This window comes from Podarcis erhardii (genome assembly GCF_964252035.2).
Source record: "Podarcis erhardii genome assembly, chromosome: 2".
NCBI classification, from domain to species: Eukaryota; Metazoa; Chordata; class Lepidosauria; order Squamata; family Lacertidae; genus Podarcis; species Podarcis erhardii.
Window position 1 is genome coordinate 117,161,903 of NC_138498.1, and position 14,884 is coordinate 117,176,786.

Here is a 14,884-nt window from a genome sequence, read left to right on the forward strand (position 1 = left end):
ACATTTATATGACAGAAAATAGAGAAAGAGGGAAAGGAATGGCTGAGACAACTAATAGAAATGGAATACAAAAAGGAGGGTGAGAGGAGGTCAATGAAACAAGGGAATGAAAGATAGAATATGGAAAAGGTATGATGTATGTTTTTAAATTGTTTTTGTATTATTTTGTTTTGTCTATTGTGTTTAGTTTAATGTGTTAAGGTTGTGTTTTGTATAGTTTATATATTGTATTGTATTTTTTCTTTTTGTTCTTTTTTTCTCTCTTTTGTCTTCTTTCTTCTTTTTCTTTATTGTAAGTTTTAAAAGTAATATTTTTTTTTAAAAAAAAAAAAAGGACGGCGGGATTGTTCCAAGAGCAGTCCCTCTGCGCCCTCGCCCCCAATTGGTGAACCTTAACCAGAACCATGTCCTGATTTATGTACAATAAACGTAGCCTAGTATCCACACCTTGAGCCAGATCTGTTGTGTGTTTACTCTGCTGAGTAACGTGTGCTCATGCACAGAGGCATGAGTCGCAGGCACACGTCTGAGGATGACTGATGGATCTCTGCAGCGCCAGGCTGAGAAGGGAGACGCTCCAGCTGGGGCCTGTCCAGTTGGCTTTCCATCCCATGGTTCCAACACCTTATTCCTAACACACATGCCTCCGCCCCCCAGTTATCTTTCCTGCAAGAAAACACCTTAAACTTCGGGTTCCTGGTGGTGTTTTGCCTCTTTCTCGTGCCCCGACCGCTGGCGCAGAAGTGCCTGGCTGGCCCGAGCAGAAGGGCGGAGAGGTGGATAAGAGATGTTGATTAAAATCATTCTTCATTTTAAATACTGTATTGTTTTTCTGGGGGTTTTTTGGACTACAAAAAAATTTGTGGTGTGCATAGGAATTAGTTCATATTTTTTCCAAACTATAGTCCGGCCCCCAACAGTGTATAAGGGACGGTGAATGGGCTCCGTTTAAAAAATTTGAGGACCCCTGGAGTAGAGACTCACCAGAAACACTGGCGTTACTGCCGTTCTCCTGCATTGCTGCTAAGTGCAGAGGATTCTGGAGAGGTAGCACATTCTTCACATCCTCAGGCTCCTGAAACAGGAAAGCAAACTTTTCTCAGATCTCCCGCAGGCCTCAGGCCCAGTCTCAAGAAGTACATATTTATTAGTTGGCGATGGGCCATCAGTTGCACACAAAACACGAAAGCACTGAAAGAATGAAAAAACTTCTCTTCCAAACTCCTGCAATACTAACAGAAAACACCAGTTATCAAAGGGAAATGTACTGCCACATATACTTGGAGTTTGGCTTTTTACCAGACGGCAGAATGGACAAGACAGCTGCAGTGTTAGAAAATGTTGGTTCCTTTCCCACTAGATCTACAAAGTAATTTTGTTTTAAAATGCCTGAGAAAATAGAAGCGTCTTAACCTGGCGCCTTAAAAGACAGTAACAATGCAAGTGTCAGAAAAACTTCCCCGGGAGTAGAGTCTGTATCTCAGAAGCCACCAAGTAAAAAAGCACTTTGCCTTGAGTTGCCAGATCTCTGCAGTGACCTCCAGCCTCAAATGAAGACTACAGCTCTGCCTCTAGCCAATGAAACCAGTGGTTTTCTCGGCGGGTGGGGTGTTAGAATTCCTGCTCCATGCTTGCAGTCATAGGATTATTGTCTTTCACATGACGGTATTTGTTTTGACTCCACAGAGTGGGAAGCGACAGAAACTGGATGTTTGTGTTACTGTGTTCCGTGAAGTGGGACTATTGTCCTTTGTTCTTTTTCTCTTTGCTGTCTGATGCTAGAGAGAGAGGGAGCCATGTTGCAGTGCTCTGTGTGTTTGTATGTAAATAAAGTAGATTAGCCAAAATGCTGAGTTGCTGAGGTCTGTCACGCAAGATGCGCAAACTCTGCGGATCCCTAAGTGTGCCGGTGTTGGTTGGCATCGGTCGCTGTGATGTTCAGGCTGAAGAAAACTTTTGAAGCTCCCAAAAGACCAGGAGGGAGGGAACATGCCAGTCGGGCATGTGTCTCTGCCAGGTCCTACTCAAGTGTAGGCTGAACTCCTGACAACGGTTACGGGCCCAGGGATCAGGGCCACAGACCCAGTGCCAGCAGAGGAAGAACCGGAGGCTGTTTATGTCCCAGTTGGGGTCTCCTGGAACCGGCAGCATGAAGCAAGCCTCTTCAGAGACAGACAGTGAGTAAAAAAGCCTGTGCCTGAAAACAAAAGTAATGTAGGCAGGCTGGAATGTTTTGTGCAGCTGCCAAAGTAGCTCGCGCACGAATAAGGCTTGATTTATAGCCGTCTGATAAGGACAGTAAAGGTTGTTTCAGCTTGGACTAAGCTGCGAAATGGACCTTTTGGAAGGGTAGAATCCCAAGTCCCTGAGTTACATGCCTTATGCGGCAGGTCTTTGCTGAGAATGTAGCCCTGATTTATGTGCTACGAAGGGAGGAAATACCCCGATGCTTATGAAGCAGATTTGCGCAGCGGCAAGCTTTGTCAAAACAATAGCTGTATGTGAAGCATCAGCTATGGGGGAGCGGGAAATGTCCCCGGTGCTGCGTTGAAGTAGCAGGCATGAACTTTGAGAAGATAGAATCTTCTGATGCATTCCTTGTGTTGTTTTGGGAATGTGGAGGAGCAGTGGTTTTGTTCCCGAAGCTGCAAAAGCAGTTTGATGCTGTGTCTGATGCCAACAGCCAGAGTGTGTGCTCGGCAGGAATTTCATCTGCGACACACTTGGCGACGGACTATCGAAGATGCCGGCCGGACTTTGCTGTCTCAGATGCCCACATGATCTGGGAGGCATTGTTTCCTGAGGCCAAAAGTGTTGGGATTTCAGTTCCCACCAGCTGCGAGCAAGCAGCTACATTGTTGACATCATGTGATGTCCCTGAGTGTGAGACAGGAAGTCTCAGCCAGTTCTCAAGTGTTCTCTGTGTAACCGGGTGGAGTTACTGGGAGTTGGTCTTCCGCTTCTGGATAGAAGCAGAGTCGAGTCGTAGATTCTTATGCTGTACTGCTCAGGCAAGCAGACATGATTTGTAGTCTTAATAAAGTAGCAGTCGACTACGGACTGTTCTCTTTCTTCTGTGATGCGGTGCCAGCAGAAAGTGAGTGTGCTTCTCTCACAAGGGAGGAGTCGCTTATTAACAGTCTCTCTGGACTGAGGGAGAATTCCAGCCAGTGAGTGATACCTGGAGAATGGCCTCAGAGTGCCTGGGAAGCTGGCAACACTCCCAGGCGGACGTTTTTCCTCCAGTCGTGTTTGGAGGCGTATTGGAGGGAAGTTGCAGTTTCCTGTTCGGGGGGAGGACTCTCCAGAATGGAAGGAGGACAAGGGGAACTGACTGTGACGTCATCCCAACCATGCCTGCAACCAGTAGGTGGCGCTGCTGTGGTCGAAGCAGCGGAAAGTTTGTACTGTGAGGAATTTGGACAAGATTCCAAAAGCCCGGACAGTTTGCAGCATTTGCAACATGAAGCAAGGCCAGAGATGCAGAGCTTCAGGGCAGAGATGGTGACTAGCTGTTCCAGAGCAGAGGTGCAAGAATCTTTTTGTGCTAGATTCGGAGGTGGAGGCACACCTTTGTGGAAGATGGAACTGGTTCACCACGTGTACAGAAGGATTTGATCCACCAGTCGAGTGGAGATTCCTTGAAGGCGCATAGCACCTGGACTGTGGAAATGAAAAGCTGTAATGTTGTGATGTCTAACGTGTTTTTCATTCCAGGTCGAGAAGTCCAGCTGATGCAACGCGGCTGATCTGTTTCAGACTGTTTCACCACCGCACTCACCAGATCTGGGATCGCAGGCTCTACTGTGCAAAATGGGAGCCTTAGCAATTGTCAGCTGGCAGCGGAAACAAACTAGGACTGCATCAGGAAAATGCACGTGGTAAAAATAAGGACTGCTAGGCCCTGGTGGGCCGCCCCCTTGCCCGCCTGCAATTGGCCGAGTGGAGAGCCAGCCAATCAGGATTAAATAATAATAATACAGTTGTGCCTCAGCTCCCGAACGATCAAAACTAGGGAGTGTTCCGTTTTTTGAATGATTTTCAGAAGCTGAACGTCCGGCACGGCTTCCGATTAGCTGCAGGACGCTCCTGCAGCCAATCATAAGCCATGCTTTGGTTTTTGAATGGTTCCAGGAGTTGAACGGACTCCCAGAATGCATTCTGTTTGAGAACAAAGGTACGACTGTAATAAAATGGATTTTTTTGAGGGGGGAAAAAGGTTCCAGAACTCTGCTCCTGAGAGTTCCTGCCAAAAAAAAGAGGCCTTGAATGAAACCATTATCAAACTTTCACATACCTCAGTTGGCCTAACACCAGTCATTCCCTGCCCGTCAGGAGTTAATACAGGAGGTACGACCATAGCAGAGTTCCTCATGGATGCTATTTCATTGGCTGCAAAACACAGGAGCGGGGGAAGACGTCAAAAACAAAGAAGCATTAAGAAGAGCTTGGCTGAATCAAATCCAAGGCCCATCCGGACCAGTCTCCTGTCTCTCACAGTGGCCAGCCAGATGCCTCAATGGGAATCACCCAAACAAGACATGATCAATGCAGCCCTCTCCCACAGGGCTTGAGTGCTGCACTTCTGATTCCCAGCAACTAACTGGTATAACAATGGGAAGAGGAACAATGGTTTTCCCAGTGTTCTCACTGCCCTCACCCATTTCACAACAAAAACAATGCATTAATATTGTTAGATCAACTCATATTTTCTTCCTGCCATCTGGGTAGCGTGGACCTTTTGCCCTCCCCCCCCGGGTGTTGAACATCTGCAGTGGGGAGCTGGTGGGGTGAAGGTTTCCTTCTGCAGACGTTCAGCCTGCAACATGTGGAAGGCGAGAAACAGGCAATGAAAATGTAACTCGAGTGGTGCAGCCCACAGGGTTGTGTTCTTTTCTATTAGCATTTCTCAGCAATATTTTCTGTTTTCATTGCAAGTAAAACTTTACAGCCGTAACATACAAACCCCCCACACCCAGGGTGAATGCAGCAGAGAGAAAGACAACAGGAGAGCTCAATAAAGTATCACAGTTCCTACTACTGCAAGTGTGGAAAGATGAGTATTAAAATAAATACGTAAATCCAAAGCACAATCCAGTTGCTATACAGTGGTGCCTCGCAAGACGAAATTAATTCGTCCCGCGAGTCTCTTCGTCTTGCGAGTTTTTCGTCTTGCGATGCACGGTTTTCCATAGGAATGCACTGAAAATCAATTAATGCGTTCCTATGGAAACCGCCTTCCCCCGACCTCTTCTGGCGGGCGGCATTTTAAAATCGCCCGGGACAGCGGAGGACTTCTCCGCTGTCCGGGCGATTTAAAAGCCCCTGGGAAGGCAAGCAGGGGGGACAAAGACTTTTGCCCCCCGCCTGCCTTCAGAAGAGGTCCAGGACAGGCTTCGCGGACCTCTCCGCAAGCAGCGGGAGCGCTCCTTGCGGAGAGTTGCCAGCGCGCCCAGGCTTCGCGGCCCCGCCGCCCGGCTTCGGGACATCGTTCCGATGCCAGGCGGCAGGGGGAGGCTTTCTCGCCCCGCCGCCCGGCATCGGGACGATGCCCCGAAGCCGGGCGGCGGGGGGAGGCTTTCCCGCCCCGAAGCCGGGCGGCGGGGGGAGGCTTTCCCGCCCCGAAGCCGGGCGGCGGGGGGAGGCGTTCCCGCCCCGCCGCTCGGCTTCGGGACATCGTTCCGATGCCGGGCGGCGGGGGGAGACTTTCCCGCCCCGCCGCTCGGCTTCGGGACATCGTTCCGATGCCGGGCGGCGGGGGGAGGCGTTCCCGCCTCGCCGCCCGGCATCGGGGCATCCTTCCGAAGCCCGGCGGCGGGAGGTGTCCCCGCCCCGCCGCCAGGCTTCGGAGGAGGTCCGAGGACAGCGGGGAAGACGAGCTGCGCTTCCCCACTGTCCCGGAGATTTCCCTATGGGCTGTCGTCTTGCGAAGCAAGCCCATAGGGAAATTCGTCTTGCGAAGCGCCTCCAAAACGGAAAACCATTTCGTCTAGCGGGTTTTCCGTCTTGCGAGGCATTCGTCTTGCGGGGCACCACTGTAGTTTCAAGGATTGCCATTTATTCCAAACTGAAACATATTGGGGTGGATTATTTAGGACATTCTATACCATACTGCCAGAAAAGGAAGAGCGTCTCCAACTCCTTACCCATTGCAGACATGACATTGGGGCTGATCCCCGCGTAGAGCTGTCTTTGAGCGGCATCTGGCAGAGCCGCCTCTGCCTCCAGGGAGTTTGTGGCTGGCACCTGATCAAAGCAAGAAAGATGAATCATTGGAAGCCTACAGATAAACAGCACCACTGTGGTGCCCTTGCTTCCATTTCCCCCCCGTCAAAACTGAAAACGTTTTAATTTATGTGGCTGCCTTGTCTACTCCTTGTCGCTCATCCTCACAAGTAGACCCACTGAAATTAACAGGGAAGGTGACTACTGCAGTCAGTGGGTCTTCTTCAAGTATGACTTGAGTCTGGATTCAACCTGAATTCAGTTAACCTGGACTGTACATTTTAAATCTGCAAATTATTAACTAGTGCACCAAAGACTAATAAACACCTGATTTTAATTAGTGGGGCTGTTTTACCACCACCACCAGGCTATTTTGGCTTACTGTTATTACTGCAAAAAGAAATGAACAGGAAATATTAAACACAGTCTTGATTCTTTCCAAATGAACGGTAGCTTTTGTTTACTAAACATTGACTACGGCAAGACAGGTCTGGGGCATCACCGGTGCACAGATGACAGGATATACTTAGAAAGTTGATGAGAGAAATTGTTGTTTTTTTTCTTAACGATGATCTGTTTGTAAACAGCTTTGAGGCTGTCCTTTTTCTTTAAAACTGAGCAGCATATAAATTTCATGAACTAAATAATAAATAAGAACAGGTTCTCCCTCTTGCAAGGGAGAAAAGGGAGCATGCCCCCACAAGAGGATCCTCACCATCATCAAATTCCTGTCAGTACAGTGGTGCCCCGCAAGACGAATGCCTCGCAAGATGGAAAACCCGCTAGACGAAAGGGTTTTCCGTTTTGGAGGTGCTTCACAAAACGAATTTCCTATGGGCTTGCTTTGCAAGACGAAAATTTCTTGCGAGTTCCTGCGGGTTCCCCCCCCTTTTTCTAAGCCACTAAGCCGCTTATCCGCTAAGCCGCTAATAGCGCTAAGCCGTCAATGGGCTTGCTTCGCAAGACAAAAAAACCGCTAGACGAAGAGACTCGCGGAACGGATTCTTTTTGTCTTGCGAGGCACCACTGTATCAATATTAAAATGTAGCACTTTATCCCACTAAGCCCCTTCTTAAGCCTTTCAGCTGCCACCTCCCTCCACCTCCATTATTTTTTTAATTTGGACATTGTTGGCCAACAGCAGTAAGATCTGGATAAGTCTCATAGGCAAGACCTTGTTCTTCTGCCACTTAATTTAGGAGGATAGTATCAGTAGAGCCAACGGACTTCACTGGTTCTACTTTCTTAGTCCTCCAGACAAGTGTTGCCACAGGGATGGCGAAACCTGTGAGGGTCTCCGAATGTTGCTGGACTACAAACTCCCATCATCCCCAGCCCATTACCGTGCTGGCTGATGGGAGATGAAGTCCAACATCTGGTGGGTTACAGGTTGTCCATTAGGGCTGAGCAGTAGGTGGTTTTCAACATTGTGATATATCAGCAGCTAAATATTGTGAGGTACTGATATATCACGATGTCTGAAACTGCCTAGTCCTACCCTATAGCGCTCCTGCTTGAGGGAGCTAGAGCGGTACAGGGGCTTGAAAAACTGAGGCGTGGGTAGCCACCTGCCCACCCCATAACTGATCAAGCCCGGGGGGGGGCGTTAACCTGTTCTGCTGAGGTGCGGGCAGCTGCGCATGTGCCCCTCAGCAGAGTAGTTTAAACAAGCTGCCCCTTGCCTTCGGCTTGCATGAGCCGGAGGCAGGGGGCTTGGTCAGCTGTGAAGCAGGCTTCCTTAAACCACCTGTCTCTCAGCTGATCAAGGCCATTTTGAACTGGCAATGCATTGTGATTCCCTAGGGCGAGGTGCGCTGTGCTGGTGGCGGCCGAGGAGTCGCAATGTATTGACAGCTCAAAAAGCCTGAAACGAGTATCACAGTCTGAATGTCATGGGAACCCTCCTGATGCTACACTCCTATCACCCCTGGCCATCGGCCATATTGGCTACTGCCCCTCCCCCAAAAACAGTGCTATCTACTTCCCACTGCCGTTTAAGGTAGGTGCAAGGAGAGTGAGAGAGTGGCAAGCCAAAGACCAGTGATCTGGAGGAAGCCATTTCCCTCCAAGTTGCTTAATACAAATCAAAATCAAACCAAATATTTCTTTATGCAAGCTCTGATTACAGGTTTAAAAATTTGTCTGAAACATATATGTAAGTACTGGAGCACCAAGCCTGCTTCAGCTGGCCTGTCTCCTCACTCCCACACAACCATCTACCACAAACAGCCATATTGGGAGGCTTCTGATGTTGCCTGTAAGTCACCTTGAAAAAATCTGCAAATTGCCAGGCAGGGGGTTAACAAGTGATAAATGTGTAGTAGCACAGCACAGGTGATTTTCTTCTGGACACTCCCCACCCGCTGGGCACTCAAGGAATATTAAATACTAATCTCTCACCTGCCTGACCCATGCCCTGGCAGAGCGGCGCCCCATCAGGAAATCCTCTGCCAGAGCCACCATCTCAATACAGTCTTCTGGCCCACACTCCTTCACCCAGCTCTGGACTTCAGGTGGCAACATGGCCAGGAGCTGCTCCTGGATTATCATCTCCAGGATCTGATCCTTCGTGTACTTGTCCGGCTTCAACCATTGGCGACAGAGTTCTTTCAGCTGGTTGTAAATTCTTCGCGGCCCTTCCAGCTCCTGGTAGCGGCACTGTCGGAAGTGCTGGCGCTTAGACTCCCTGCGGATGGCGTCTGCTCGAAGGAGGGCGACCTTCACCTTCAGGAAGTCAGTCCTGTCCCTGGGATCCAGCTGGCAAAAGAACTGCTCCACGCCACCTCTCAGCGCCGGCAGGAGGCGGCCCACCCACTCTTCTCGCGGCCACTGGCAGGCTTCGGCAACTTGCTCAAAGGCGGAGAGGAATGTCCTGGCGTCGTCCCATGGCACCTGCTCTGTGGGCAATGAATTTGCCCTTCCTGCATGAGGCGGCTGCAGTGCATTCAGGAATTCTTGCCACTGAGCTTCCTGTTGCTGGGGCAGCCCAGTTTCAGGCGGCTGAGAAACAGGCCTTTGGGGCCCTTTAAAGTACATAACCTGTACAATTTGGGGGACTTTGCCCGAGCCGTCCGAAGCTTTCTCCATATCTGCTCTTTGCTTTTAGGAAACCCAAATTTCACAGCTATGTGCCTGCTGATAGCTTGAGATATTGTCCTGGTCTTGGGTTGCCTGCCCCACCTGCGAAGCGATATTAAAAGGTTGGTCCTGCCAATATTTCAATAGCAACTTCCACGGTACTCAACAATTCATCTGTTCTTCAAAACCATCATCTAAAGAAGAGTCCAGAGGGGATGGGGCAGAGTTTCTGGAAGTTAAGTGGAATTCCTCCCTGCATGAAAGAAAAAGGCATTTTAATTTTTATTATTTATTTCAGCAGCACATGTTATGGTGTTGTCTGGATGTTGTTGAAGTACATCTCCCTGCTAAGGAACAACCCAAGTTGGCAGAAATAGTTTCCCCCTCCCATAGTACAGCTGCAGGCATCTGGTTTTGTTTTATGTAGATGACATTGTGTTTTTATTCACAAGCCGATCAGAATGCTGAATCTGAAACAGTAAAGATGAAAGCAATGAAAGCTTTTGCCTGAATTAAAAGGCAAGATCCAATCGTTAGAAGCACTGAATGTGGCATATTGTAAATTGTTAAAACTCCTATGGTAACTGATTTTCAGAAAAATGTTGAAAGCAAAGCTTTTCAACAGCCTGAAAGGTACAGATGCACAATTAGTTCACTGTGCATTTTGAGTAATATTTCAAGAACTGATATAAGCAGTGCAGTAGGAACATTTAGAAGAAAGATTGCCCTACTGAAAAAGACTGGTGTGCAGTCAAAAAAAATAATCAGATACACGAACAGCACAGTCGACCGCAATTTAAAAGTCTCAGCACAAGGTTCTGATGAGCTGGAAGTTTTCACTGATGCAGATTGGGGGTCTGATCTTAGTGACAAAAAGTCCACATCAGGCATAGTGATCATGTGTAATCAATCATAGATTGGTTTAGCAAGAAGCAGAATCTGGCAGAAATCTGTAGCACTCAAGTGCATAAGTCTGTCCCCTGCGTGTCATGAGGTAACTTGCTTTAAAAGCCTGTTACCTGACATAGGCATGCAAGTGCAAAATGCTATAAAAGTGTACAATTAGGCATGTATTAGCTTTGCAGAGATGCACAAGAGAACAAAACATATTGACATTAAGTTTAAACGTGTATATGATTCAGCAAAGTGAAAATGAAATGGTGTACTGTGCTACTGAATAAGTGTTTGCAGACATATGGACAACGCTAAAAATAGAAGTTTGTACAAAGCTTTCACAGAAATTAGGACTGTGCTGGAATAAGGTTAAATTTAACATATAATGGTATTTAGCAAACTTATAGATTGCATCTTGTCTTATATGTGCAATATGGATGACTTCCTGTAATGTGTAGGAGGTGATAATCAGTCAATAGTTTTAAACCTTCTGTCTCTGTTTGGCTGAGAAGTTTTATTGCCTTTTAAACAGGCAAAGAACAATTCGTCACACCAGGAAAAAGCTTCCCTTGCACAATTCCTCTTGGCTTTCACTGGCAATTGTAGGAAGACAAGAGCAGCCATTTTGTTTTCTCTTATTCACTGGCTCTGCTCTGATGCTTTTTACACATTTCTTTTTCGTCTAGTGGCTGAAACCTTCACAGCTGCTGAATGTTTGCACCCTCAGCGGCTTTGAAAGCAGATTCAATAATTTACTTTATTTATCTAAAACACATTTATAAGCCACTTAGTATTTTTTTTATTAAAAAGAATCCTAAAACACAAGTACAAAAATACCAGAATCATAAAAACAGCATTCTAGAAACAAATAAATGCAGGATGAAGAGAGAAATACAGTAATACAGTGGTGCCCCACAAGACGAACGCCTCGCAAGACGGAAAACCCGCTAGACGAAAGGGTTTTCCGTTTTGGAGGCGCTTCGCAAAACGAATCTCCCTATGGGCTTGCTTCGCAAGACGAAAATGTCTTGCGAGTTCCTGCGGGTTCCCCCCCCTTTTCCTAAGCCGTTAAGCCGCTTATCAGCTGATCCGCTGATAAGCCGCTTAACAGCTGATCGCTAAAAGCCGCTAAACCGCTAACAGCGCTAATCCGCTAAACTGTCAATGGGCTTGCTTTGCAAGACGGAAAAACCGCTATATGAAGAGCCTCACGGAACGGATTAATTTTGTCTTGCAAGGCACCACTGTATGCCGGGGAAAGCCTAAGCAAAAAGATATGTCTTTTTGCAAGTACAGGGGACCCTCAGGTTACATTACCTTCGGGTAACATAATCCTTGGGTTGTGAACGTGGCAAACCTGGAAGTGTATACTTCCGGGTTTCGCTGCGCGTGTGTGCACAGAAGCGCTCAATTGTGCCGTGTGTGCACACAGAAGGGCACCTCCGGTTACGAAGTTTTCGGGATGCGGCCAGGCCTCCAGAACGGATCCTGTTCATAACCGGAGGTGCTAGTGTAATCTGAAGCAACTGATAGCTGCTGTTTCACATACAACAGAGGTAAGGGCATTCTACATTGCCAGGGAAAAGGCAAAGAAATGGGTCACTGATTAAAAAAACAGCCTCAGTGCTGTGAGATGGGGAGAATCTGAGGGAGGCTTGTTTTGCCACTGCAGGGACTCCATGTTTGTTGATGTATTGCTTTGGAGTTTAGCTGGTTCTTCAAAAATATTCCACCCCAGCCACAAGATTTCCTTCTGCACTAACAACAAAGGGTGCTATCCCCCTCACCAAACCACAATACCTTTTGCAGTACACCTCCACTAATTTACCTCTATCCTATTAAAAGCTTTACCAAAACACTATTCCTGTTGGGCCAGCTGTTGGCCAAGAATGAAAGAGGGTTATGGAGAACCAGAGCTGAGGAAAGCAAGTCAGTTAGGAAAAACAGGCCTCAATGCCACCATTTCCATTTTGAGATGGAAGTTATTGCAACTTCAAGATCTCCAACAACTATTTATTTCCAAGCCTGCTAGCACACCATAGCCTGAAAAGGTTTGAAATCCAAATGCTCCTAGGTAACAAATTTTAAGTGACACGTACGAACACAATGGGAAACATTTGGAAATCTGTTTATTCTACATTTCCCTGTCAGTTATCAGCAAAAAACAAAGCAAAACACTTGGAAATAGTCCTAGTTCCTTTCTTAAAAACAAGCCCACAACCCCCCTTTTAATTAAAAAAATGAAGTGATGTTTGGTGGAACAGGATTCCTGTCAAGATGAGACACGCACTCACTATCTGTACTTTCCAGAAAAAATCTGTCAGGAAAATCCGAAGTGTTTCCTCATGGAACACATCCCTCTTGCTTTAAGGTTCCAGGATGTTTAGAGCACAAGTGGGCATAAAAGGGGGGGAGTAGAGAAAAAAGAAAAAATGTAATGGGGGGAAATGTAGTGGGATTAAAAAAAAAGGTAATCAGATGAATCATTCCCAACAATGTAGCTGCAGGCTTCTTGTGACTGTCTTATCAGTATTGCCGGGCAGAACTAGCATGTAGATAAGGAGCTCAAGGTACAGCATTCCGTATGGGATAGCACAGAGTATGGAGTAGTGAGGAAAACTGAGGACTTTGTAAAGAGTTGCAGGAAAGCAGCTTTGAAAGCAGCTGATCTCAGGACTTGTGGACTCTGTCACGGCAAGGACTTTGAAGCAAGGAACCTGCTCTGGGCTCAGAGAGAGAATATGACTTGTAAGATCTATAAATAGTTTGTTGGTCTTGGCCTAATAAAAACAACCCTGCTAAACAGCCGTTTCCTGTGGAGACTTTAACCACTGAGCTTTTGTGGCATGCACATCCAACACCCAACACACTGGAATAGCTGGGCATGAAAAGGAGCTACCGTATTTTTCGCTCTATTGGACGCACCGGACCATAGGAGGGGGAGAATAGGAAAAAAAAATTTTTTTTCTTGTTCTCCCCCTCAAAAACAAGGTGCGTTCAAGAGCAGGCCTTGCCGCTGCCCCCCAAGCTTGTGGGGCTGGCGGTGGGGGGAAGCACTGCTTTCCCCCACCGCCAGCCTCAAAGATCCCTGAAGCCTTTGGAGCGCAGCTGCACTCCAAGGGCTTGAGGCTTTGGGGACATCCTTTGTAGCCTCCGCAGAGCAGCGGGGTGCCTTCACCCCACCGCCCTGCGGAGGCTTTGCACAGCCATCCCGAAGCTGGAACAGCGAGACGGAGGGCTGCGCAGCGCCCCGTCTCGCTGTTTTGGATTCTGGAACAGCCTTTCAAGCCTCCACAGGGCACCGGGGTGCCTTCACCCTGCCACCCTGCGGAGGCTTTGCGCAGCCATCCCAAAACTGGAACAGCAAGACGGAGGGCTGCGCAGTGCCCCGTCTCGCTGTTTTGGCTTCGGGGACAGCAGGCTGCTATCTGCAAGCCTTGGGAGCCCGGCGGGAACTCCTTCCGGGCTCTGAAGGCTTGTGGATAGTTGCCCGAAGCCCAGGGCGCGCGACTCTGCGCTCCCCTGGCTTCGGGCTGCAGGCAGCTATCTCCCGCCGGGCTCCGCAGGCTTGCGGACAGCTGCCCAAAGCCTGGGGCGCTCCCTGGGCTTCGGGCAGCTCTCCGCAAGCCTGTGAAGCCGGCGGGAGTTCCCGCCAGGCTCCGCAGGGTTGTGGATAGCTTCCTGAAGCCTGGAACACGAGAGGGGTCGGTGCGCACCAACCCCTCTTGCTCTCCAGGCTTCAGCGAAAGCCTGCATTTGCTCCATAGGACGCACACACTTTCCCCCCCTTTAGAGGGGGGAAGTGTGTCCTATAGAGCAAAAAATACGGTAATTTCCCAATGAGCGAGGAAATCACTGGTGCAAGGTCAAATGAGCCAGTTTCTGTGGTAATGTCACAGAACTCAAGCTACATCTGTGTGATTAATGTATGTCAGTTGTGCTTTTGGAGTCTTGGAATTAGAGCAATGGTGACACTCTTTCTCTATGTAGGTGTGTCTGAACTAGACTGAAAGCTGGAAATTATTCATTTTACACAGCACAACTTTGTCAAGAGTTGTTTGCTGTATCTGTTACTTTATCAGCCGTAAAAGCATATGGAGCTTACTGACCCTGCTTTCTGTGCGGCTGTTTTTTGCTGCATGCAAGAGCAAGACCAAGATCCACACTATTGCACTGTGTGTGAGAGAGATACCAGATTCCCAACAGGTTATGCGCCCAGAGGTTAGTTGTAGGTCAAAAGAGGATTGGAACGCTCTTCAAAAACTGAGTTATTTACAAGGATCGCTATACAGTGGTACCTCAGGTTAAGTACTTTATTCGTTCCGGAGGTCCGTTCTTAACCTAAAACCATTCTTAACCTGAAGCACCGCTTTAGCTAATGGGGCCTCCTGCTGCTGCCACGCCACCGGAGCACAATTTCTGTTCTCGTCCTGAAGCAAAGTTCTTAACCCGAGGTACTATTTCTGGGTTAGCGGAGTCTGAAGCGTATGTAACCTGAAGCGTATGTAATCCAAGGTACCAGTGCAATTAAAAATGGGACTATCTATAGAGTAAGCAAGGAAATTTCAAACCTCCACTGACGTTGACAGCTTAATGTTGGGAACAGCGTTCAAAATTAGCTGGGTGCCAGTCATGTTTTGCGACAGACAACTGGCCTTTTGCGAGGCAGTGATGTCCAGGCGTCCTT

General features: G+C 48.1%; 1 protein-coding gene across 3 annotated transcripts in view; it reads right to left on the minus strand.

Moving 5' to 3' along the window:
• The window catches only part of LOC309336501 (uncharacterized protein), a 53,955-nt gene that overhangs the window by 25,327 nt on the left and 13,744 nt on the right, over positions 1 to 14,884 (minus strand). For all 3 annotated transcript variants that reach the window (XM_081852334.1, XM_081852332.1, XM_081852333.1), the window contains exons 2-5: positions 8,626 to 9,556; positions 6,147 to 6,246; positions 4,298 to 4,392; positions 985 to 1,075 (exon numbers count right to left, since the gene is read on the minus strand). In XM_081852334.1, coding sequence (XP_081708460.1) covers positions 985 to 1,075; positions 4,298 to 4,392; positions 6,147 to 6,246; positions 8,626 to 9,312 — 973 coding nt within the window. In that variant the 5' untranslated portion in view covers positions 9,313 to 9,556. The remainder of the gene's footprint in view (positions 1 to 984; positions 1,076 to 4,297; positions 4,393 to 6,146; positions 6,247 to 8,625; positions 9,557 to 14,884) is intronic.